Genomic DNA, 26,627 nt, shown 5'->3' with positions numbered 1-26,627 from the left:
CTCAAACTAAGAATGACCAGATCTGGCCTGTCAAAGTAAAACATCTCCTCTGTCAGCAGAAGGCAGTCCCTAATGCCATCCATATTTTTCAGATCTTCTTAATTTGGGTTTTTGTGTTTCTCAAAGTAATTTTTACCTTTTTTGGGGGGGAAGAGAAAGTACATTTTATTGTCAATATGTGCTTTATTGAGCCACAACTTAATTTTATTAAGAGAAGCAACACTTAACTTGGTCACACTTCTCTGCAGAGACAAACATTATTTTGCCCTCCACTGCTGCTTTGTTCATACATTAGGGGTTGCTACAATCCATATGTTCTTTATTTATTGTCACTCATCTTTTGCTTGTGCACTCAGACCCCCTTTTAACCTTTCTTATAAATCAGTCCTTCCAAACTAATTCCCATTACTGTTTTTCACTGAACTGCTGTTCTACCCTCAAGTAACGGATAGCCTGTGGGTTATGTGAACTGGCAAACACCTCCTCTGCTTCAGCTGCAGCAAGGATCCCACGAGGGGGATTTCAGCCCTTCCCTGCCCTGACTCATGCAGCAGTCTCCCTTCAATAGATCCTTGCTTCTGCTCCGATGGAGATTATACTACATGGATACGTAGCATCATTCTATGAAAACGTCCTGAAAGAGATTCCAGATGTATTTCCATTACAAGGACAAAAGAAAGAAAAAAACCACACAACAACCACCCCCCCCAAACCATAAAAAAAGAAAGGAAAAAAAACAAACCAAAAAAAGAAAGAAAGAAAAAGAAACTGTCCTCAAATCTGACACCAAAGAATGCAAACAGCATTTGATGTTTTACTGAAAGCCTTCTGGCTCTACTAGCTATTTACTCCTCTATCCCTCTATGATGTGTTAAAACCCCAAATTGAAGTCACCTGCTTCAGATGACTGACTCCCCCCCCAAGTCTCCAACACCATCTGTCTTTCTGATTACTTTCTCCATCCTTTATTTCCACATGTAACAGTCAGATTTTGTTAAAAAACAAAACAAACAAAACAAAAAAACAACCAAAAAATCCCACCACCCCAGAATCAATCATTAACAATAATCAAAATATCATTCAGATAGCAACAAATAAGCTATATGACTTGCAAAAAAGTCATCACCTACAAAACTGGCTCTCATTTAAGTGTTCTGCTGTTTCTGGAGGTAGCCTGCTTTGCATGAGAGGACCTGCTCTGACAGACTGTGACGGGCATCCGGAGAGCAGCAGCTCTTAGGCTGTCTGGACTTCATAGGTCAATGTTAAGATTTTTAAAGAGAAGTCAAGCCAATGCCTGTTAAAACCCCATGCAAGCAAACTATTGCTTTCTCAGTTACTGGAATAACACCAGGAAAACTCCCCCTACCCTCAACCTATTCTTTGATTTTGCACTGAAGCTACCAGTTCAGAAGGAATTTGCATTAAACGTTTCAGTTCTGACTGATTTACCAGAAGGGTGATTGTGGAAAAAAAAAAAAATATTTTTTATCCATTTACTCAGAGGCCCATTATGAGTTTTCCCATACTCTGGAGCCCACACACACTCTAGGCTTCCTATTCAGGGACTCGGTAGGAAAACTGTCAACAACCTAACTCTTTATATCTCAGTGGAAATTAAAACTATTCATTGGGAGACTTTAAAAGTCTCATGGGGAGGGGAACTCTACCAGCTTCCAGCTCCCAACATTGCTGATTTCTCGTGGGATCCTCTGCATCTCAGGAGCACAGCTTTCAAAAATCAGAAAGTATCTTTAAAGCCCTCAAATGAAGCCACCCATCTTTGCATCACTTGTCAAAGACAAAATAGACAAAGCTCAAATCAAGCTGCTGAAAAAGGATGTCCAAAATGACAAGTGTCCTGTGGTGATGGACTTCTGCTGGATTTTTCTGGCTGCTACGCGATACTGTCAGTAGCTCTTTGAACATGAAAAAACTATGGAAGCCCAGCACAGAGGCTCAATCAATCCCTGGAGCATGACAGCTCTGCAGCAGGACGTAGATCGGTCCGAAATGCAGAGCTGAAGCAATCTACTCACAGCCATACTGAGTTACTGGTACATAGGGTTATTTATACCCTCCAGGATTTCTGTCTCCATGAACTCCCTTTGTGCCTATTTATTTATTTATTTATTTATTTTTCTCATGAAGGACTTGGAGCTGGATACATTGCATTTTCAAAAAGTCTAATAGTAAAGGAATATTGAAGGCTATCGAGTCACATACAGAAATTATGAGGTGAGTAAGGAGCTGACTGATGGGTAGACAGCAATAAGGGACAGAAAAATGGAAATTATAAGCGGATGGCAGGAGGTTAGTGGCAGGGTGACTTGTCTTATTCTCAAAAAGAAAAAAGAAAGAAATCTTGTTTAATAACCTCACCAGGGAGCTTGGCACAGACCTTAGGAATGTGCCAATGAAGTCTGATGGTGACAAAGTGAGGTGCTGCCAGCAGTACAGCACAGAAATGGGACACTGGAGGGAACTGGGTGAGCTTGAGACCCTGTGTGGCAAAAGCAAGTAAAAATGCAAAACACAAGGTAAGATATTAAGAGACTAATGGAAAACGTTTCTGCTGGAAGATAAACTTTTAGCAAATACTGTGTTGGACTTGGTTATATACTACTTGAACACAATTGACTATAAGGCATTGTGTCCATGAGGTTCTCACAATTCAGACAATAAAACACTGGTGCTTTTTTACAATTCTGGTCATCAATACTTGAGAAACTAAAGCTTTGGAAAGCCTATTTATAAAAGGAGAGGAGATAGAGGAGAACTTCAGCTCAGCAAAGGAATGGGGCTGCTGTCTGCTCACATAGCATGGGAAAAGAGAAAAAGAGATTTAAGGTAAAGATAGTCACAGACAGGAGCAGATGGTATGAGGAAAAAGACAGAGAACCTGGACAGCTATATTGTATTTGAAATGAATGCTAAAATGTACCCCAGTGCAAGAGCAATTTGGAGTCTGGAATGGGCTTCCAACAAAAGCACAGGACATAAATACTAACAGCATTTAAAAGGAGGCTCATTTCATGAAAGCAACTGTATAACTCGATGATTATAACAGCAAAGGACTGACTGCAATAATTTGTTTCAATCCTGTATCAAAATCAATCAATCAAAGATAGGAAAAGCCAGACATAAGGCTACCATTACAATCTTCAATTGCTCAGATGCATTATGATACAGCACTTAATTAGGTGATCACACATTAGTTTTTCCCCAGGAATGCTCACTGCAGTCACCAAATGGGCAGCTATTAATGATGTCTCTACCTTTCCCATTCAACATATGCCCCTCGGCCTTATTATCCAAACCTCCCAATGAATACAAAATCACAGGTTTCCTCAGAGACATTCCTACAGTGCTGTCAGAATATTCATGTACTTCATAAATACTAATGAAGTCATCTCCTCCACCTTCTTGTAAGAGTAAGGACAAAAATTATTCCCGTTTTGCAGGCATGGAGATAAAATACAGAGGAATTGTGTCCAGAATTTAAAAAATCACACAGCGATACCCCTTGTAGGTGCTGATATAAATGCTCCCAGTTTTCTGCAAATCAAGCACCAGAATTACATGCTAGAGACAGACACTGAAGAAATTGTGATTAGTGACAGCACTGAAAGAGCCTAATTCCAAGGAAATTTCCATCATCACACAAGAACTTCCCTGGCAGACACAGAGAACGAGTACAGCTCGTCAGGAGATATTCAGCTTCATTTTCCCCAAGACTGTCCTCTTTCCTTCTGTAGCCCTCTGCCTCATTCACTACACACCTTCCAAATTCTGCAACAAATGAGGAACAGACAACAGCTTCATTCCCACAGCATCGTCCATCCTATGCACTGATTCGTCCATCCTATGCCCTGTGGAAAAAATAGGTCGTAATCATGTTATTATAGGCTGTATCATCATGCCTTCATGCCAGGAGGCCAAGCAAGGGTTGCCCAGGCAACCTGACTTCTTTCATTTCCCAGGGCGTGACTTGTCAACGTTTACATTCTTCTAACATTACCGACATTAAAAACCCCACAACACAAGGAACACCTCAAATATCATCGTGTGGAGCCATATCTGGGCCATTGGGAGGTTTCAAGATACCTACATATGCATTACTGCTATCTACTGCTGGAGCTGTGGAGGAAACCTCAGCAGGTGAGCTGGGCGGTAGAGAGAGGTGAAGCACACATTTTAGGAGTGGATTTCACAAGAGAAGAGTGTTGGCACCGAATCCTTGGGCTCGACAGCTTGTTCTGAAGGGACAGGGAAGTAGATTATCGCAGGCCCTTTGGTCTTCATGCTCTAGCTCTCCTCTTCCTCTACAGCCATTAATTCCTCCCAGTCCCTTGCTCCCTTTGCCCCTCTAAGTCCCCTCCAACTATCCCTATTCTTTGCTCCCACAACTCTTTCCACTCTCTTAATCCATCTCTTCTTTGTCCGCTGGTCCCTTCTTACTGTTCTCTGTCTCCACTTGGTTCCCAAGGTCTCCTCATGTCCACATCCAGACTCACCCATCCCCTCCCCGCGGGGTGCAGAGGGGCTGGGGGGGTGCCCGCAGCCCCAGGGCTTGCTGCCAGCCCTCCACACACGGTTCCTGCCCTGCAAAGCCGGCTCCTCCGGGAGGAAAGGTAACACTGCAGACACAGAGCCAGCGTGCCAGCCGGGCACAAAGCTGCTGTGACAGGCTGGAGTGCAGCCAGCAAGAGTCTGCAGAGGACTCAACTGGTGAGAGAGAGTCATTCAAGCTTAAATAGAGGCTGACACCCCCCCTCCTTTTTTTTTTTTTTTTTAAATTTTCTAGCATATTTGGCTTTTCTCAGTGGCATCAAAAAGGATGTCCCCAGTAGAGCACTACCTTTTTTCCCTGTCCCCTCCAAGCCCTGCTCCTGTCAGAGGTCACTACTACCCTCACCAGGGATATTGTCGGGGCACTCATAGGCTCTCCCCTTCCACTCCTGTAGACCTAGCCAGCAGAAGAGGACTTACACAGATCAGTTTTATTCTTTTTACTCACTATTTATCATGTACTGCATGTCCTGAAAGAGTTGCACAAACTCCATCAGTTCCTGGAGAACAAGGGATCATCAGGAGAAACCCAGCCACTCTTGAAAGCTGATTTAACAAACAAGATGGCAGCAGAAATCACTGGCTGGTTTTCTTTGAGATAGAAATCTCTGCAGCTGACACACAGTCCTTTGTAAGACTTAAAGGCTGCTTTCAGGTAGCCCTTTGAATTGTTTTAACTAGATTTCCCACATCTACCAGACTAGCCCCTGGGACTTGCATGGGATATTTGAGTCTGGCACCATTAAGCCAGCAAGAAACAGAATCTGGTAAAGGACAACATCTGGCAGGTTTGTACATAGTAGCATCCCCTGGAATTGCCTGTATTATGGGGCCTGGGAACCTGCTTTCTCTATCTAGCTAATACACCTGCCTCTTCATCTGCAATAAGCTTTAAAACAGTAGTGTAGTTGTAACTTTCAGATTTAGGGCTTTTCCACCCTTCCCTCTGCTATTTACCCAATGAAAAGAAAAGCATGTAAGTACATAGATCCAAGCCTCAGGCTTAGGAAAAAGAACATATATATAGCAAAACAAAACAGGAACTAGATTATGTATAAAAGAAAAGTAATGGCAGCATGTTGCTCAGTAGAAAGAAAGGTGAATGATATTTTTTTTTTCATTATAAGGAAAGACCCTGAAAAACACAGTTTTCCTAACTGCAATACACACACATAAGCACACACAGTACTCGTCACCACTGTGCCCCTTCTTCCTCTCCATGTTGTGTCCTGCATGCTGAAGTGCTGGTGTCTCTTTGGATGCTTGATCTTTGCTGGCCACTTTTGTAATTACATCAATATTATTTCTCTAAGCTTAGAAAGGAACCTTGGAAAGGAACAGCTATAACCTGCCTGTCCACAGGAGCACTCCAATTTTCCTCTAGAGATGAGCAAAAAGGGGGTTTTTGTTGTTCAGCCTGGTCAAGCAGCTATTTTTCTGTTAAGGAACATCTGAAATGTTTCCCACCACAGGGGAAGAGAAGACCCGCACACGGGTGGGTTTCCACAGAAGCAGGGAGCTGACACCAGGTAACTGCTGGTACAGCTCCCGAAGCGGTGCGTTTCCCCGCACGCGCCGCGGGGGTAGGTGCTGGTGCCGTGGAGAGCAGCCCACAGCAGCTGCTCTGTTCCAGCCAACGGTCCCTTTGCCCCACAAGAAGAAGAAAAAACGTGCACCCTACCACAGTCAGGAAAGCCATCTAATCTACTACACACCTTTAAAAGGTGTAAGGACACTTCAGGATTTCAAAATTCCCCCAAACACTCTTTTATCCGGTTCTTTAAACAGATCTCCATGCTTCTTTAGCATTTATTTCACTGAAATCAAAATTACTGTCCTGCAGTTGCACTGAAATGTATGTTTGTTCCTTGTTCCACAGAGGAACAGGGAAGAGATGAGGAAGTTTCTGGAGAAACTGGCAGTGGAAAACCTGTACTGAATTAATATTATCAAAATATTTGCACATGATTGAAGCTGACTTTTTTGGATAATGTTTTGAAATGTTTGTCAACAAAACTCACCAAGTCTGTTTTACAAATGACATTTGAATATGCAGTCGGATATCAATCATTCCTCTGATGTAAAAATGAATTTTTATTTCTAAAAGAGGGCTAAGTGTTGAGCCAACTGGTGAAATTTTGAGACTCAGAGCATTAGGGATGATTTAACCAGGCATAATTAGCATGTCTAGGTTTCTTCAGCATTAAAGAAGAAAATACGACCACATAAACCCAAAGATCTCATTATGAAGGCTAATTATTCCTACAAAAAATCACAAGGTGCACCAATCACTCCAAAATAAAGCTACATAAAGCTGTCGAGGGGGCAGTTTTCTTTTGGTTTTGCAACCAGCTACAGACACTACATTATACCCCTGGGGCAGGTTACTGAGAAGATAAGGGCAACGTTAATTTACAACACTCTGGACTCTGATCAACATCTCTCCTTTCACCTTAATTTGTTTGCCATGCATACCCTCTTGCTGGATGAGCATTGCCCATCAAGTGCCCTTGCTCATTTTCTCCAGACAAGGGCTGTTACCACAGCTGCCAGACCTTTTGAGTGCAGCTGGACCGCTGTCCAGACATTTAGTTGTTCTCTTTAGAGACATCTCCTAGAAGAGCACTGGCAAACTGCTCCCACCTTATGGATCAAATCAAAAACAGCAGATAAGTTTTGCTTTTTTTTTTTTCCACCCAACACGTGGGACACCTCCCTGTGGAGCAAACAGGCCTTACAGAAGGTTAGTGCCGCTTTCCACTATGGGCAGTGTAGCCAAATGGACCAGTAAAAGCTTTCAGCGGGCAATGGGAACAGTGTGATTCTTCAGAAAGGAAAATAAGCTTGTTCATTGCTTGGACATCAATTCAAAATTGTATTTTCTTCCATCCCAGAAATACTTCACCCAATTGAACACTACTTCTTTTTATTATGGAACTCTTATCAGCTGCCAAAATGGGTACATAGGAAACTACTGTAATTCCTGTAATGATCTGTTATATAGGATACACTAATTTGACTGGTACATATGAGTAAAATTACAGTGGGGTTTCCAGTTGGAAGGGACTGCAAGCGAGAAGTTTATCATTTAAATGTACTGGGAGTAATTCAATCACAGGAGGCTGTTATAACAATGCAGTGAGGAATAATACACAGCAACACAACAGCCCCCAGGAAAACAGTTTCCAGCCCTTTCAGATGGAAAACAAAGAATAAAACAAATCACAAACACGCCTCCATACAGATAGGAAAGCTCAACAACAGACTCAAGGGGAAATAGGGGATACCAGCATCAGATTTGATGACATCCTTTCTCTTAGACAAGTACCAGCTTTTTACCCTGTCCCTGCTCAAGCAACTAAGGGTACGTGATTCTAACACAAAAAAGCAGAGAAATACTTTATTCTGTTTACTGAACCACTGGGAGACACATGGCCTGTGGTTTGATTACATTCTTAGTTCAGGATTTCTGCTCTTCTCCTGTCCTCAGTCAGATCATCAACACTCCCATGCACCCAGAATCAGAAAGAAGGTCCTTCCTTACAAAATTTCTAGTTAAGCTCGTTTCATTCTTTTGATACTGCTGCTCTCTTACTCTCCCTATAGAAATTCAGTGTCCCTCCAGAGCTAGGTCAGGAAATTCTTAATGTGTGGGGCTGCAGAGAGAATTTAAAGAGAAAAAGCAAGGGAAGAAATAATAAAAAAACCCCAACAATATCTCAAAAAAATCCAGCATCAACAAGGAAGCAGAAATGACCATGTTCTCTATCACTTAAAGTTTGCAAAGGGTAGTGTGCTGACAACTGCTATACCTAAATGTATTTGCAGGCAGAGAATCCCTGGCACCAAGATGTGTAATAACACTCTGTTTTTCACATGAAAGGGAGTCCGTCCTTAAACAGGAGTGTACCCCTACCACAAAACTGGTGGAAAAAGGAATCCGTCACGAATAAGAGACATAAAATCATTTTGATACTTAGCATTCCTCCATGGACAATATCATTATACATGGCTTAAATAAATCCCTCTAGCACACAGTTTCATCTTTATCATTTTCCTTAAAAGAAACTCAGGTCATTTATTTTTTCTTTCCCCTAAAAGACATTTTATTTCATGTGCAAATTCAAGAAGCTGACTAGCTGAGGAAAGCCAAATTTAGAGTTGGTTAGGAAACTCCAGGTCCAATTGTGAGACATTTCATTGCCTCACGGAGATTTTCTCCAACATCTACCATTTACTCTGCAAAAAGGAGGGTGTGTGTGTGCGGAGATCACCAGGTTAATGGCTGCTCACATACCCCTACGCTTTTCAGAAATTTACCAGAAAAATGATTTACATTGCAAAACCATGTTGTGTCCTATGCAGATCCAGGAACTGCGACCCCAGACACACAATTAGGTGCAAACAAGCTAATTGACAATTGACATCAGTCTGCCAACTGCACCAGAAATCACAGCAGTGACCTGGGTATCAATACCACAGACCCAAACTGGAGTTTTTCACCCTTCGCTGATGAAGACTGCTTCATTCCTTGGGCCCTGATGTTAACGGTGACATTTTTCTATCCCAAATGAAATCTGTTCTAGTGCTGACTGATGCCTTTAGCACCAACTGACTGAAGCTACGTTTTCCATGCAGGCCTAAATTACAGTTATGGTGGCCAGAGCTACTGTCTGAAGTCTACTTGCAGCCCCTGGGTCAGAGTAGGTAGCATTTGAAAAAAAGGAGGGGGGAGGGAGAAAAAAAAAACCAACAAAACCAAAACAAACAAAAAAACCCAAAACAAAACAACTCCCCCCCCCCAAAAAAAACCCACAAAACCAAAAAGAGAAACATTTCCACTGTTTCCTGACTAGTGGGCAGTCTGATACGGATTACAAGTGGCAGTGTAAAATGGGTGCTTATGGGCACCGTCAGGCCTGTGAGAGCAAGAGGGGAGCCTGAACCAAATCTGACAGGTGCAGCAGTGAGATGAAAACCCAGAAAATTTTCACCTTTGTTGTAGTCAGAGCCACACACAGAGTCTTACACGAAGCACCCTGTGAGACAGGAGCACAGCTATTTCAGTGACAGTCCTGGCGACGGAGTCAGAACTTTCAAAAAGCATCAGTAAACCACAAAACTGGTAATTTAGACTCTCAACTAAAAACTGCACCCCACTGCTGCCACTTGCAGGCCCTCCCCCCCAGTTCTCAGAGCAGCATCACTCAGCTGATGAAGGAGAGGAAAGCAAAACAGCTCTTGGAACAGTGCTTTAAAGAGGAACTGTAGCATGGTTTAGGTCTACCACGGGGCTGGCACTTTAGAATTGGGGGTGCAGCTTCTCCAAACCAACAAAATGAGTGTTGTGTGATGGGCAGGATCCCAGAGAGCAGCCTCCTTAAAACACAGTTTCCAGAGGCACACAGGGCTGAAGGTGCACTCTGTAGCCTTGGCAAAATTCTTCAAGAGATGTCTCTAAAGACATATGGCACTGCAAGATGAGACTATAATTACTAAGACTGTTCAACAGGCCGAGTAATTTTAAAAACAGTGCTGGAGTTTGGAATGGTTTTTCAAGAAAAGCAAAACAAATGAATGAATGGGATTATTTTACAGGCAGTAAATATTATTTAGGATTATTTAATTCTGGGTAGCAATGCCACGTGTAGCCTTTAGAGAAGAGCAGAGGGATTTGTGGTTGTCTGTCTGTCCTACTCACCGGGCACCACTCCTTTGATGTCACTTTCCGTGTTCATCCTGTTCTTGTGCGTGAACTGTAGGATCAGTTCCCTGGATGCCTCAAACTGTTGTGTAGCCATCAGCCACCGAAGGGACTCTGGGAAAACACTTTAAAGATGGAAAACTGGTTAGGGTCACTTACAAGTTTCTGTCAGAGGAAGAACTGATAGTGCTTAGCTGCTCATTTAACTGCCCATGAGCTGTGTCGTTATTTTCAAAAAGCAGAAGAATCACTGTGAAGCAAAGAAGAGGAAAAACATATTCAGAATGTGCAAATTAATGACATTTTCTTGTACACTGACTCAGAAATGGTACATGAACTATCCTGTCACATAGAAAGAGGACATATTAGAACTTTATAATCTATTAGAGGTGTTCTGACAGTTAATACAATTTTGAAAGAACAGGGAAGAGGAGGCAGCTCTGTCTGCAATAGACATTTGCTGCCAAGAAGGGAATGAATGAGATGTGCAGTTAACACATGGTAATTCAGGCCAAAGAATGAAAATAGCTGACAGAAGTGATTTGGATTCTCTTGTAAGGACAGAGAGAGGATAGAGAAGAATTACTTTTTAGGATTATAATGGAACAGATTTTTTAAATTTTTAAACATGTCAAAAATCTTCTCCCACATATGCAGACTTTAAGCCATTTTTTTATACAGGTCAGTATCGCATATGATCCAGACAACATTCGGGTGTTTCTCTAAAAGTTTCCCCTAGTAAAGACAATATTTTGTTAGTAGAATTGCCTTAAAAATATACACACGCACACAGAGTTACAAAAGAAAAAATTTACTTTCCATCTGGTTGTTTCCTTCCAGTGCTGATATTCACCTGATTCATTAGCTTAACTGATCTTTTTTCCTTTTTTTCAGATGAATGTATTTTAATACAAAACCAAAAGAAATATGTAGATCTTAAACCAAACAAAACGAAACGTCCCATACTTCTATAGGTATTAAAACTTTCACATCTGACTGCAAACATATTTTTCTTTCTTATTTAGGCCTCACTTCCACTGATCTTCCAAAAGACCTTTCTAAGAACAAATTTAACAATTACTTTGAACTTCAAATATATAATAAACCTAAAATTTCCTTCACAAAGCACTGATCTTTGCTGTGGATGCTGCCTCAGTTCTTACACTTCTAAGCAGTGGACCAGGCAATAGCACCATTATGGTATTATCTTTTAAGGCTGATGCAATTTGGAGACAGCTTAGCAAAACCTCCATCCTAGATAAAGAAAGTGTTATTTTTTGAAGAAGGAGAAGAAAAAAGAGAGAAGTCAGGCAGAATGCAATCCAAATTACATCAGGAAATAAAAATCCACAGCAGTTATGATGACAGCCATTCAGCTTGACAGCTTATTTACTACCACTGGTGCTGCATGGATGCTTTGATGTCTCCTCCTGTAGAAACTCCTGTACTGCAGAAGCATTTTTTTAAATATTAAGAATTCTTTGAATGCAGTATCTGCACGCATTTGCCTCTGGAGAGGGCACAGCCTCAGCCACTAGCCTAAAAAGCTGCACTTTTTGAACGGTCTGCTTGCAGGTCCCAAACAACAAGCTCTACGGCGAGCACCTGCTCCTAGGGGAAGAGAGAGCCGCAAGGATGGGCATCGCAGGGACAAACGCTCCTGCAGATTTCTCAGACTGGAAGTGCTGAAGCCTCATGTCTTTCAGCCACTTCGTTACTCAGTGCGAGCAGTGGGAGGTTCATTTAAGGATCTTTAAAAGCTCTTGAGCTGCTTTGAGCCGAGGTTAGAAGGCACAGCAAAGGGCAGTGCTGGTCGCCCTGTCTTGGTGCACGCACCCGAGCTCACTTGTGGCAGCATGGACCCTGCTGCCAAGGGTTGTTTGTACACACCTACTGTTGCAAAACCAGACACCATCACAAACTCAAAAAAAAAAAACCAAACCCAAAAACTCCAACCCCCTGGCCCCTATCGACTTCTGCACAGAAGTCTGGTCACAACCTCATGCTTCATCACCTGGCATTAAATATTAATTGAATGAAGCCATGACAGCTTTCTGCTGAAGGTGGGCAGCTGCCCAGATCACCGGGCTGAGCTGGTTGATAGTCTTCGACCTCCTCCGTCAGCGAGGAAAGGACCAGCCTTTTTCAGTCCAAGAAAAGACTGAGGGATGGGTGGGTAGGGGAAATGTTCTTTTCCTGTTACACAGCTGCTGCCTGGGACAGGAGAGGGGGAAGGACACTGGGAAAAAAGATCCTGAGCCTGCTGCTCTCCCCTTTCCCCCATCCATGACCAGCTTCCCAATCCGCTCAGCCACCCACCTCCTGGGGACTGTATAGCCAGCTATGTGTACCTGGCCAGGAGCAGAGCAAATCTAGAGGTGAGAGAGGGCCAAGTCCCAGACTGGTGGGGCAAACAGCTCCCTCACAGCAGGAGATGGAAGTAAAGACAGTAAGAGGAGGGAAGAGGCAACACAGGGGCTATTGCAGCATCTGTTATTGAAATCACTGCTTTGGGTACATGATGGAGAATTAACAAGCAGTGCAGTTTTCCAGATCTTCTATTACAAATCAGATAGTTTTCTTCCTTCATCTGTAACATATGCTGAGGGTCCACACACTGTTCCCCAACACAATGCCAGGGAAAGAAGGAAGGAAAGGAAAGAGGTAATAAAACGGTAACACTGTCTAGAGAACATGCAACAGATGGAAAAGCTTAAGAGAAAAGTGCATACTGTACTGACAGTATAATTAAACAGGCATCCTAACCGGAGTCCATTTCTGCAAATGCAAAAACCCTGGGCAACACAAATCCTGTTACTTTGGCTGTTACCTCTATTTATGAAGCTGTCATATCACACATTATATAAGGGGGATACTATTTGCATGGTCTGCCTGTCCCATCCAGCCAAAAGGCCACAGAGCTGTTGCAGATTAGGAAATAAATGTTAGCATTTCCTATTGCTTCCAGTGTCACCCAGGGATGACCTCTCAGCTGGAATGTAGGAGACCCTGACTCAGCCACCTGGAAAATGTGCTACCTTCAGAAGACTGCTGACCAGGTCATGTCTACTGCACTCATTGGGCACCTTCATACCCTTGTACTGTCCTTCTGGACACAAATAACTGTAAACGTTATGCTTGATATTGGGTTCTATCCAGTGGTGGATATAAGGCATTTCAGCTGGTGGGCATCCCAACAGCAGGGTTTGGAATAGACCTGCATGTCTTTGCACATGTGTAACATATGGCAGGTTTGGGAGAACAGTATTGCACATTAACAAGAACACTCTTGGTTATTCATCGCCAAGATTAACACTGACAAGATGAGACTTTTCAGATGTTTCATGTTGGAAAACAACAACAAAAAAAAGCTATTATCTTGCCAAGGACTTGTAACTTCCTCCTGTGCTGTGTTTTGCCCTCAGCCCAAGCTGTGGCATGTCTACTTTGGGGATAAGCAAAGAAATCCCCACGGAGGGTTACTGCCATGAGCACAAGAGAACTCTGTAAGGCCTTCATGCATTAATAGAAAAATACATAACTGTTAAAAATTCTTTCATACTGTAACAAGTTTTTACTTGTTTCAACTTGTCAGGCATTACAACTAGCAGCTTGGGCCCCCAGGGTACATAAACAACTTGGTCCTGTCCAGTGTGGTGGCCTTTTTTCCTCATTTTTCTCAGTGTACAGCAACTAAATGTTTTAGTCTTCTTATCATTATATTTAAAACGAACGATCTAGCATGTTCTTACTGTTATGGTGTTGTACAACACTGCTCTCATAAGCCTCTGCTGTGTTATGCCGCCACTGCGTGTCACTATTAAGACAGAACAACAAAGGAAGATTTTTTGGGAGGTTTATAAAGTCCTGGTGGGGATGGACCTGGTACCATCCCCAAGGTGAGAGCCACCCTACTTCTCTCAGGATAACTGTACCAATGCCACAGTGCCACGGGTGCAGCGGGCAGGGAGGAGTGGGAGCAGACAGGAGTGGGGGATTCCTTGTGGGAACGATCCCGAGCTGCTGTCCGGCACAGACCAGCCACACAACCCTTGGCACAGTGTGTGCTAATTCAGGCAAAATCAAGCAGGTAGCCTAGTTCAGGGCTGGCTACCTCATGTACACAAGAAGCCCAGGTGAGCTTGTTCAAGAGCTGACACGTTACTTTTAACCAAACTTGGCTAACCCAGGCCAAAGAAACCAACAGTGACAGACCAGAACCACAATACAGGTTTTAAGGGATGATTTAGCTGTGCATCCACAATCTCTGACAACAGTGAGGCTGAGATGCGTCCTCTCAAGAACTGTTTAATTGTTTTAATCTTTAAAGGGGAAGTGACAGTCAGAATAATAGCAAAGTACAACTTGATGCTCAACAAAAGAGGACTACCTCCTGAGTTCCCACCATGTCACAGCACATAACTTATATGTGTACTACAGCAAATTATGAAGTTATTGTTTCTTATTTCAAAGTTAAATCTTTGCAAAAGGTAAATGGAAGAACAAAGGGAAAGGATCATGTGCACTGGGAAGCACACACACTTCCTGACAGTGAAGAACCTCCCAAGTCCAACATTAGGAGCTCATGTTATCCTCAACAGGAGGCAGAAATACTTACACCCAGTAAAGCAGCATCAGCAGGAAAGGACAGATGATGACTGCCTGGAGGACCTGCCAATCCCTGCAGAGCGCAGCCAGCCCCGGCATGAGGAACTGCCCCGCCATTTCGATGAAGCTCGCCACCATGGTGATCATGAACCGGTGCCCAGGAGGACAGAGCTCTATCCCTGAAACACAGAGCACACGTGAACACATTAGCCCCCCACCAGCAAAAGCACCCACAGAGCATCTCTTTATGAGATGAAGCTTTCAGGGAGTTAATGTCCTTCAAGACCTTTGGCCGAAGTTATGAACAATCACATAAATCTTGTTTCCACCTGCATTTAGGCTTTAAATAACCTAGCAGCTGTAGAGAAGCCCATTAACAGCAGTCTGTGGTGCAAACACCGCAACTTCCATACACCTACTGCATCTCCTGCAGACCTGCTGCATCCTCATTGTCAGCTTTCCTTCGGTCTCTGCCTAGAGGAGCATTTTATCAAATTGTAAGATATTTGTTTTTTAAAGGGAATGTAGGGTAAACCACAATCCAAAGATTTTGGTGCCAGCCTTTTCATGTTTCTCAGAGATGCCACATGACTTTCCAATCAGTTTGCTGGGAGGCAGAGGAGCGCAGCTCTCAGCAGGATACAGGCTCCCAGCTCACACGGGATGCCACCTGCCCACAGTTTAACATGCTACAACTCAGCCAGTTTCAAGCTGGATTTTGCTGAGTGAGTTGTTTCTGGTTTACTTTTTGTTTTTGCAATAGCTAATCTTGATCAACTTTCAGATGAGCCAGCCTTCCATTTGTCCTACCCTATCCTCCCTCCTTCCTTTTGCTATGGGGCAATTTACTGCCATCACTGCTTGTCTCAGCTGCCTTGTGACAAGTGGGTTCAATAAATAAAGTTTCCTTAAACTCTGAATTCTGGCTACCTTTATTTTGTCCTCAGAAATTAGGATGAATTTATCAGAAACACAGGTTAAAAAAAAAATCACAGAAGGAATAGTAGAAAAATTTGACTGTCTCGTGGAAATATATTAGAACAATTTTTTCACCAGTCAGATTGCAATAAATTCCCCTATTTCATATTTTCCATTTGCCCACATTCACTTCTACAGATTAATAATTAAGGACAATAAACCTGACACAAATGTTGTGTAGTACTTATTGGCATGCTGATACAGAAACATAGGCTCGTAAACACTCATGATATGTTGCTGTCAGCATTGTTGCTTTTCCTTGGGATGTTTCCTATGGCTGTTTTAAATTAGAATTTAACAGTTGTTAAAATTTTAATTGAAAAACTGTAAGATAATAGCAAGAGATGACAGCTGATCTTTCATTCACTCTCTCATCTGTCGCTTGTTCAGCATTTGTCAGTGTAACACAGATTTAAACTAGCTGACCAGAAACTAGCTTGAAGATCAGATGTAGGATTAAACACCACACTTTTTTTCCCCCCTTTCTTTTCAGCCAATGACAAAAGCTATTGATGGATTTTTGCCAATACAGAAGGAAAATGTATCTATTGCAAGGCAGCCCAAATTTTCATTAGCTTAACCACAAACACAGCAGCTTTGGAAAACAAAGGAAAAAAAAAACAACCTCAAAGACTCTCACTTGTTATAAAAGGCTTTTACATTTTAATTAGGAAAACAAGTTTAAAACACAGAGCTCCTTATGACATTAATATGGTTTCATTCTTACTAATGAAGTATCCGGTCTAGGTGATTTTTTTTATCCTGTGTAAAGAGGTCACTTCCATTTTATTTCTCTAATCTTCAGATATAAAGCGGTTCTGTTTGTTTTTCTAAACCTTAAAGTCCCAGTTACTCACACTCCAATATTCCTTCATTAAGTACAAGGACGAGTTTTGTTGCTATGGAAACGGGAAGTCTGCATTAGATAGGTAAGGCTTTGGCATTTCAATTGCATTGCTTAGGTTAGAATCAGATAAAGAAAAAATGAACCAAGAGAACAACTTTTATATGAAGTCAGAAAGAGGTGTCCAAAAAATAAAATTATATTTTATTAAGTCACTGATGCGTAGTACATAACTCCATATGCAGCAGTTTTTCATTGTATGAAAGGAAATAACTTCAGATAATGTTTAGCATCTATTTTCTTCTCTGCATTATCATATGCATGCAATTAATTTTTGCCCTTTCCTCTAAAAAGTCTGGATAAGACTGTAGCTTTCAAGTGACATAAGCAGGCACTCTGTGTATATGAATTATCACATGTCTGTTGGTATGTTCAACATACTAGGACAGCCTATTGACTTTCCCACATCTCTGCCATCAATTTTATATGATAAAAGATTTAGCACCGCAGTTTTTAGCAAGCAATTAGCAGTCAACCTTTTCCCACCTCTGCCAGCAAAGCCACCCACCGCAGCATCTCTGCCCCCGCACCAGGAAAGGCACCCTGCTGATGCTCACACCGGTGGCACGATGCACCCAGGCATCTACAGCTGCAGTGATTTCCACCTAACCTGCATTGGTAAATTACCAACTCACACAAAATCACTACAAAACACAGAACAGCTTTATCCACCCGTGGCAAATCCAGCAAGAAAGCTCCAGCTCCCCCACTCAGTGAAAAGGTTTCCACCTCCAACTTCTTTGTGGAGCACGGAGAGTCAAGTAAACTCTTGTCATACACACAAATAACGTAAATTACCAGTATCAAAACCTCCCAGATACATCTGTTTGTTGTACTTGCAAACTTTTTTGTGGGAAAGGAGACAGGCATGGAAAGGATTTTCCTTCCTTGCCCAGCATTTTTACTCTAGGCAGCACAGTCAGAGCAGCAGATCCAACTCAGATCCCTAATTTCCATGAGTCCCAGGCAAACAATCACATGGACAAGTTGAAACCTGTATGCAAAGCAGCCCTGCAGTACTTGGGCAGTGAAATCAGACATGCCCAGGACACGGGGCACAGACTTTCTCACCGTCAGCGGGTGCCCAGTAAGAGCAGACACCGTAGGTGCAGAAGCGGGACCCAGCCAACCCCTGCGGCAGAACCCCCCCATGCACTGTGATTATGACCCAGCCTGAAGGCAATGGTCTCACCACATGTGGGGTGCAGACCTGGTCCCTGGAGGCATCACTGACACAGGACACTAAGCACACGAGGCTCATTGCACAGCACATGCCTCTGGCTGGGAAACGCAGAAATAAAGCGTAGAAATCCTTCTTTTGGACCCTATCTGGTATGTCCTTCCTCTACAGAAATGACCAAATCGACGTTCAGCAAACTCACAGCCCTCACACCTGCCACAGTGAGAGCCGGTGTGAACTATGACCCCTTCTTACATGGGATTCAAGCATTATGGGGGGCTGCTTGATGCACTCAAAGTAATCCCACTACTAACGTGAAGAGACTTGTTCTGGCACAGAAGGAACAGCATTGGAGCCAGATAGGTTACTCCACAAGTCTGCATGCAGTAATTTGTTCCAGAATTATTAAAACTGGTGATGAACAAAGGTAGAGAAAAAGTCTGTGTGTAGGTATGAGTGTATGTGTGTGTGAGAGCAAGTGAGCAGGCACCAGAAGGATGGGCAGAGCATGGGTTAAGGGAATGGCACATACCCATTGTGCCAATTGCACCCTACCTGTGATTTCATGCAAGTAACAAAAGGAGGAGGAACAACCTGACCTACAGATAAGGTATCAAGAAGATGAAGAACAGGTTTGGAGTCATAAAATATCAAGACAATGAGAAAAAATGAAGAGAACAAAAATTCATTAAGTTTGCCTGAGAATTATAAGGGATGAAGTTAAAAAAAAAAGCAGCAAAAAATTGTAATCATCATCTCCTCCTAAAGGGTATGAAAAGCAGCCCCAAACTAGTTTGTTGTTGACTGTCAAGAACAGCCTCAGGGATGTGGTGAGGATGCAGCAGCCACTGCCTCTTGTCCTCTGTGTCACACAAGTGACCCTGGCCAGACCACGTGGACATATGCCTTGGCACTTGCGAGTGCACAGGTGTGAGAGCATGCATGAATGAAATCCATGAGAATGAGTGTCATCGTGCAAAATCTGCCTACTTAGAGACTTTTCGAGGGAAAAAAAAAAGACAAACAACAAAAAACAACTTTGTCCTTCTATATAGTCTCTCACTGAGTTATTTAGAAATCCCATGGGAAATATTTTCAAATATTAACCAAGGGAATAAGAGCCACAGCAGCTATATTGGCTGTTCCTAGTGACAATGGCCAAGCTCAAGGAAAGGACTCTCGAACCAACATTTCTGGTATACTAAGAGGACAGATTCCAGAGCAGCTCCTCCACTGCTTCATACATTGTCCTTTTTGCTTACCCCTAGCATTGAAGCAATGGCCTTATTTGACCCCTAAGAGAGCCACATTTACCTCTAGGATGTATTAGTTAAACTTTCTAAATACATGTTGAGGGAAAAGTCCCTGCTGAGGAGGGCTCTATCCCCAGTGCTCCCCACACTTCCCTTTGGAGGCAGCTTTGGAGGTGCCCTGGGCTGGCTTCCCTCGCTGGTATGCTCCCCTCAGAGCAAGGGCAACCCTATGGTTTCAGAGGATTTGAGTTTCGTGATGGATGCTGGCCCAAGAAAAGCTGCCTCAGATGCTGATGGACCTACAGGGTTTTGAGCTTGGTCAGACCTTCTGATCATCTAGTTTTAACAAACAGGTTGTCACGGTACACTCTTGCACCTTAGGTGAATACAGAGTCCAATGTAGGTTTCAAACCTGCATCATTTTCCAAACATTTGAAAAGCATGATAGGTAGTTTGTAGGACCAGGAAAACCATGGGCTGAAGACAACATTGTCACATGTAAGTCCTCATTTGATCCACATTGCATGCTATGTGAAAAAAGCAGCAATGTTAGAGTAAGATTTTCTTGACAGACCAAACAAATAACTGAAAATGAGATGTTCATTGTTATTTCATAAGAGCCAGCTCACAGCATGCCACTGGAGTTGGATCGGGTAAGATCTCCCAAGCAGGTTCTGGAATACTGAAATTATTTTTTTTTAAACAGGATTAATTTTCTTTCCCTCACACCCTCCCTGTTCCCCCTGAGTAGTCCTTTGGGACTCTCATTAGGAGGAAGGGAAATCCTAAACAAGCCTTCACAGGGAAAAGCAGGTCTGTTCCACAGAGCACATGAAGCGCTGGGAGGCCCTCCAGCAAGTGCATCTGTGGTTTTGCCAAAAAAAGAAAGCTGCGTATAAACATCAGTGAATTAATTCACTACAATTATACAGCACTTGAACCAGTGCATGCCATTTATATTGCCTCATCTGGAAATAGGTGTGCCTGGAAGAACCCAGGGAACAGAACAGAAAGGAAGATGTTTCTGAAGTCAGGCCATAGGTGAATGAGGTATGGCACATCTTGGACCCACACATGTCTTAGGAGTGTCTGCGAAAAGCCATTAGTCTTGAAAAGTTTTAATTTTTTACAGTTTTTGGAAACCTAGAAACAGCTTGCAAAAGATGACAGGACCTTAGATTATTCCACACCAAAATCAGCTGTCCCTGACTGCTGACCAAAAAAGCTGGGATTTACAAAAAAGGGCAGGACTCTGTCACATATTTCCATGTGGTTGGCAAAACTCAGGAGGATCCTAACACTGCTGACGGCCCAGATGGGATGGTGGGGGGAATCAGAGTGGCTGCTCCGAGCAGGAGCAGGGCCCCTTCCCACCAGCGCAGGAGCTGCCCGGGACACGAGGCCAGGCCAGGGGGGCTCCGGCTCAGCTGCCGCACAGCTCCCGGCACTCGGGCTCGTCGGGAGGTGTGAGGATGTGTGCTGCCCTCTCCCACTTTCCCCACCTGCAGCTGTGGAAGGAGCAGTGCATCTGGAGGAGATGGACACACGGACAGGTGACCAGGAAGGATTACAGTAACACCAGGTTAACATCAGCTCATGGTGCCACAAAGCATGGCCCTGCGTGGCACGCCTCCTCCAAACCCCACCGGCTGAGCTGTCATCACCATGATGGGTCTAAGGGCCACATCCCACCCTTTCTCACTTGGTCTTACACTTGCACACTGGTAACAAATAATCTGTTTCAGATTTCAGAAACTCTCTTATTTGTCTTCAAAGGATGACATTTATTCTCATAGGATATTTGCACAGGGATGAATAGCAAATACTTTATTAAAAAAAAAAAAAGTTTTGAGTCATTTCCAAATAATATATCAAGAGGAAAAAAGGTTAAATCACACTGCCTGAGCAATTCCCCAGCATTCACTCACCCATCTCCAGTCCCAAAACACAAAGCAATTCTTGTACTGCAGCCCATGCACTAGTTCCATCAGAAACCACAAGCTAACTGCTTTTTGTGCTTTTGCAGTTTTCTCTCCCCAACCAGTTTCAGTCTATGAGCCATCAAGACTGTAATTATATAGGAGTATACCTTAGAGAAAATGGCCAGGACAAAGCACATGAAGTCTGGGCAACAGCATTTCCACTGAAAAAAATCCCTGAGGAGACAATCTGATTCTGGACTCACATATACAGTTTCACATTATATTAAAAAACCCCACAAAACAAAACAATGATTTTTGACAGTTTCCCCTATATTACTATACACCCACCACAGTTAATTCCCTCCCTCTAAAGACCCCTCAAGATGCTCCCCTAACCCAAAAGGGAGGAAAACAATCAGGCTTGGATGAACAAGACCCATACTATCAGTTGAGCAGAAGAAAGACCAGGCAACACAGTTTTAGGTGTAAAATGCAGGACACCAGAAACTCCCAGTGGTGGTGGCATCCTAAAGCACCAGGGCTGTGTTTGCCTCAGCCCCAGCAGTGCTCAGCCCAGTCAATAGTAATGGCCAGGCTGCAGCCCTAAGAAAGGTTTTTGCATTTGCACTCTCTTTTGCAACAGAGCACAAAATACAGAAAAAACATCTCAGAACTCTTAATTTTCCAAGCTGTTCAGCACTTCCAGCACATCCCACCACTGCTGTGCTCCCCAAGCTGACCCTTTTGACACGACGAGCTCCGCCACCTCCGTCCCAGTGATCTTGAAGACTGCTGGGAGGTGACCCCAGCCCCACTGCTGCTGTATTTCCTAATTCCCACCAAGCTCTCTCAAACCTCAAGGACCTCTTCTTCCTCCAACACTCTCTGTGGGATTTGCCCTCTGCTGTAAACAGACCATCTTGCTGGATATTCCTAGAATAACACAGCCCCCAACCTTGCTTGTGGCTAGCTGACCAGATAAAATTGCAGAAAACTATTAATAACTCCCAGACAAGCCTTGAAGTTTGCAGCTGGCTGTTGGAGGGACAATTAAATTAATAAAATCCAGCATATCTGCCTATATAACCAAATTTCTAGGTGGTTACTAGACAGAGACTTCTAAGAGCTGCAAGCCCTATCCATGGTCTACATCCACTTCTCATCCCAATTAGTGCAATTCTGATTCAGGGCTGGCTGAGACGGCCCAGGTTAAGCCTGCACTCACTCCTGGCTGAGTTTAGATACGGAGCACATTTTCTTAATCATCTTTGCTGCCATCAGAAGTAAGTAAGGAAGCACCATGTGTAAATACAGTTTATTAGGGAACAGCAAATGAAGTAGCAAAAGGAAGGAAAGGTTATCATGCACACAGCAGTGCACAGACAACCGCCAATTGGTGTAAACACAGGACAGAGACAGAGTGGAAGGAAAGGAAAAATCTAATTTTCTCTCTGAAGAAATCCAATCCACTGCCAGGCAAAGAGAGCAGTAATAGACTGAACCTCCAATGGTCAAGTAAGAAAAATGGGATCATTTTCCTCCAACAGCACAGCAGGACAAAAGTTACTCTAAAATACATCTATGAAGTGACATAGGTGCTTCTTCAAAGGTACTTTTCTTCACATTATTGGTTTGGTGAGGGGTTCTTTTAAACACACGCTAGCCCACCATTTATATCTAATTAACACTTTTAATGTGTGTCAAATCAGTCGTCTGTGCACCGATATAACCTGAGCTGATGGAGCCATCAGGCTGGCTCCAGGGCAGGCAGCCAGCCTGACACCTCACCAGATGCTCAGTGGCACTCTTCATGTCCAACCTGGGTAGACATCCCATATCTACTGGAAGGAGCTATCAGCACAGGCATCTTTCTTACCAAGACTAGATCAGACGTTCATTCTGTATACAAGTAACCGGACAGTGCTAAAACTGATGCTAGGCAAAATACCCTTTAGATACACTGCTTAGCCTCTGCTGCTGTGAATACTACAACATGCATAGAAGGGCATAACATGAAAAATGTAAACACAGTTACATATCTTGTCCAAAATCCAACCAAAACACAAGGTGCAACCTTCCCTTTCGTTACTTTCCACACACCTGACTCTCTCCTGTAAGGCACAAATGAGTAACACGCCAACCCAATTTCAGGCCTGGTATTCCTCTACTATGTCGGGATATTTCAGGAGGAGCTCCCCTCCCAGCTGCAGTCAGTCTGCAGCGACCCACAGGTGGAGGGCTTGGACCACAGACATGGAACCAGCTTATGTTTGACACAGGACATTCACTAACCCCCCCATGAAGGCAATTGCAGGAGCTGGGGACCACTGGGGCAGCTGAGCCCCTGCCCAGGGCCAGGCTTGCTTACAGCAGGGAGCTGGGCAGGGCAGGGGGGAGCTCGGCTCCCCTGGACACAGGACACCCTGAGCAGAGGCTGCCCAGCCGCTGCATGGGATGCAGTGATGCCCGCGATCATGCTCTGGATCCCAGCTGGCTCTCAGGGACCACCACCAGCAGAGAAGGGAGCACGCATCATTCCCCTGTTCATCCCATACTATCTGTATTTGCTGAGTTTTACATTGCACAAGACAAATGACATCTTACAAAACAGACAGCTGACAGCATAGGAAACCTTTAACATACCATGCTGCCTGCCATTCATGAAGTAATAAAACCAAAGAAATGTTAAATCACATTTGCGGTACTGCAGCTGCCATCTATCCTACTTCCAGAGGAAAGCAGCAGCATCTCCACTGCTGCCATGCAGCAGCTCCCAGCCAACGCTGATTTTTGGTGACAGTTCCTGTATTTGAATAACAGCATTATGGAACAGGAGGATGCCCCTGGAAACCTAAACAGCAGCGACAAAGAGCATAAGAAACTGGTAGGCACAGGACACGCTAATTTCAGAATAAAGATGACTTAAATGCAATTAAAAAGTGATTAAAAAGCTTTGCCATGACATATGTCCTCATATACATTAACTGTTACCTATTAAAAAATTTCTCTTCCACCACCAGTCTATAACTTCCTACCTCCCATTAAGAGACTCTCCAAACCCGTATCAATATTTGTTTATTTTTGTACAAAACCAATATTGCTTTGAAATACATTGGATTCTTCCTTGTTCCAAAAAGGTGGCTCGATCTAAAGGAAATGCACAGCTGATCACAGGAATATTTTGCAAATTGGACACCTCCGCTGTTCACAACAGCTGGCCCCTTTTCTCTTGGCAGGATCTAAATCACAACTGGCATCATTTTGACAGGAATGAATGAGAGCAGCTGAAACAAAAAACAGTATGAGAAGTATCAGACGAGATAATTTTCTTTGATGCTTCAGATAAAAAGGTTCTGCATCTGTATTTGTTAGCAAATTTTTAACAATATTGTTGCCACTTAAAACAAGATCAGAGAAGAAATTCAATAGCCGCAAAGCTGCACGGCAGTCTCTTAATTAAACAAGTGGCAAATAACATTCCAACAGCAGCTGTTTCTAAATCTCAGTTTGCAACCTCCAGACTGATGATGGTCCTCAAAAAGGCGAGGACAAAGAAATAACAGCCTAACACCTTGTTTCAGTTTTATTAAATGTTTCCAGCTCGCTGAGGCAGCAGGGCAGCAAGGGGCAGCCCCTTTCTCCCCGAGCACTGATCCCACAGGAGATGCTGCTCCAAGCAGGAGCTTTTGACCATTACCGTCATGCTGTTGGATGAGTGAACAAATGCACGGAGCTCTGGCTTTGAGCATATTCCCAGCAGAACTGCATACTAGCAAGAATTTGACAGGGGAGCCTCAAGCTGTTTGCAGCCTAGCTTACCAAGAAGAAAAAACAAGCACAGAGGAAACCTTTAAATGGAGGGCCAAGAAATGTGCTTGGTGGTCCCAAGGTTTTAATACAGCACTGTCTGCCCTGCATGCCCTCCCTGAGATTGAAGGATGATGGCTTGTCTGAAGTACCACACAGCAGAGGCACACCCCAGGAAAGCACCTTGCTCCTTTAGCCTGTGTCACCTTAACAACAAGTCCTCCAAACGCCTACATACACAGAGTCTAAGCAAACATTTGGGTGGTTGGTTTTTAAACTCTCATAAATACATCTGCAAACCCCTATAACACATGCATGTATAAACATATATATGGATATGTGTGTTGTCCTGGGTTGGAGTGAGTGGTGGGGTTTTTTGGTAGCAGGGGAGGGAGCTATAAGGGTGGCCCCCTGTGAGAAGCTTCTCGAAGCTCCCCCAGCTCCATGTCAGCTCCACCTCTGCACCAAAACTGAGCCAACCAGCTGCGCCTCTGTGATAACGTATTTAAGAAGGGACATGGTGAGGAGCAGTCAGACTTGTGAGGAGGAGTTGCTGCAGCTGCATGAACACCAAGGTCAGTGGAGGAACGGAGGAAGAAAGGAGGGGGGAGTTGTGCCAGAGCAGAGACCCCCCTGTATCCTGTGGGGAGACGGCAGGGCGGCCCCCCCTGCCACCCATGGAGATCTACGGTGGAGCAGACATTGATTTATGGCCTGTGTTTTTTGCCTGGTTGATCAAGATGATGTGCCCAAAGAAGGCCGGGGTCTTGTGGGAAAAGGTAGCCCCGCTGTTGTAGTTCAGCACTGGGAGGATTGCAGCATGGGGGGGTGACCCACGCCAGAGCAGCTCGGGAAGGGCTGCAGCCATGGGAGGGAATCCAGTTGGATAAATTTGGTGACCCATGACGGAGCAGTGTAAGGAAATGCTGCAGCCAGTGCGAGGGACTCACGTCGGAGAAAGTTTGTGGAGGACTGTCTCCTGTGAGAGGGGGACCACACTGGAGCGGGGGGAAGAAGTTCCAGAAGCTCCCCCCACCGCAGATGGAAGAAGAGGCAGCACTGACTGCACCCCCCATTCCCTGCCCCTGCACCACTGGTGGGAGGAGGTAGAGATATGGGGAGCAGAGTTGAGCCCGGGAAGAAGGGAGGGGTGGGGGGAAGGTGTTCTCAAGATGTGGCAATGCTTCTCACTGTCCTACTCTGTTATGTGATGTTAGTGTCTGTAATAAATGTATGTTCTTTTTTTCTTCCCCTAACGAGTCTGCCTTTTGCTCGTGACCATAAAGGGTCATTTTTTTTCCCCATCTCAGTCCTATCTCGAACCCCAAGCCTGGCTCTCTGTCCCTTCTTATTGCCAGAAGAGAAGGGAGAGAGAGTGGCTGCGTGACAGTTGGCTGCCAACCAGGCTCAAACCACAACAGTGTATATATATGTAAATACAATTGTCAAGGCAAAATCCCGTAGTTCCTTTGCTTTTGACATCAGAGACGGGCCAGAGAAGAAAATCAGTAAAAATTTGGGTAATGCCCCGAAGAACCGCATGCCATTTCAGAGGACCTGAATTGCTCAGGTGGCATCACCAGTGTCAGGGAGAACCCACAATACCACAGTGCTGGCTGAAAACATGCACCAAGGTCCTACAGAAATGCAGGTAATTTAATCAAAAGTAATTAGTAAACGTCTTTGTGAAAGGCTGTCA

At 43.9% G+C, this 26,627-nt stretch overlaps 1 protein-coding gene across 2 annotated transcripts in view; it reads right to left on the bottom strand.

Annotated features, from left to right (window-relative positions):
• Positions 1-26,627, bottom strand: part of SLC22A23 (solute carrier family 22 member 23) — a 117,555-nt gene that overhangs the window by 20,025 nt on the left and 70,903 nt on the right. The window contains exons 4-6 of one of the 2 annotated variants that reach the window (XM_042806801.1): positions 14,895-15,063; positions 10,274-10,401; positions 3,783-3,872 (exon numbers count right to left, since the gene is read on the bottom strand). In XM_042806801.1, coding sequence (XP_042662735.1) covers positions 3,783-3,872; positions 10,274-10,401; positions 14,895-15,063 — 387 coding nt within the window. The remainder of the gene's footprint in view (positions 1-3,782; positions 3,873-10,273; positions 10,402-14,894; positions 15,064-26,627) is intronic. The other variant, XM_042806802.1, reaches the window with a different exon arrangement.

Source organism: Tyto alba, unplaced genomic scaffold (assembly GCF_018691265.1).
Source record: "Tyto alba isolate M040663 unplaced genomic scaffold, T.alba_DEE_v4.0 Super-Scaffold_48, whole genome shotgun sequence".
NCBI lineage: Eukaryota > Metazoa > Chordata > Aves > Strigiformes > Tytonidae > Tyto > Tyto alba.
This window is presented reverse-complemented; position numbering and strand designations above follow the sequence as displayed.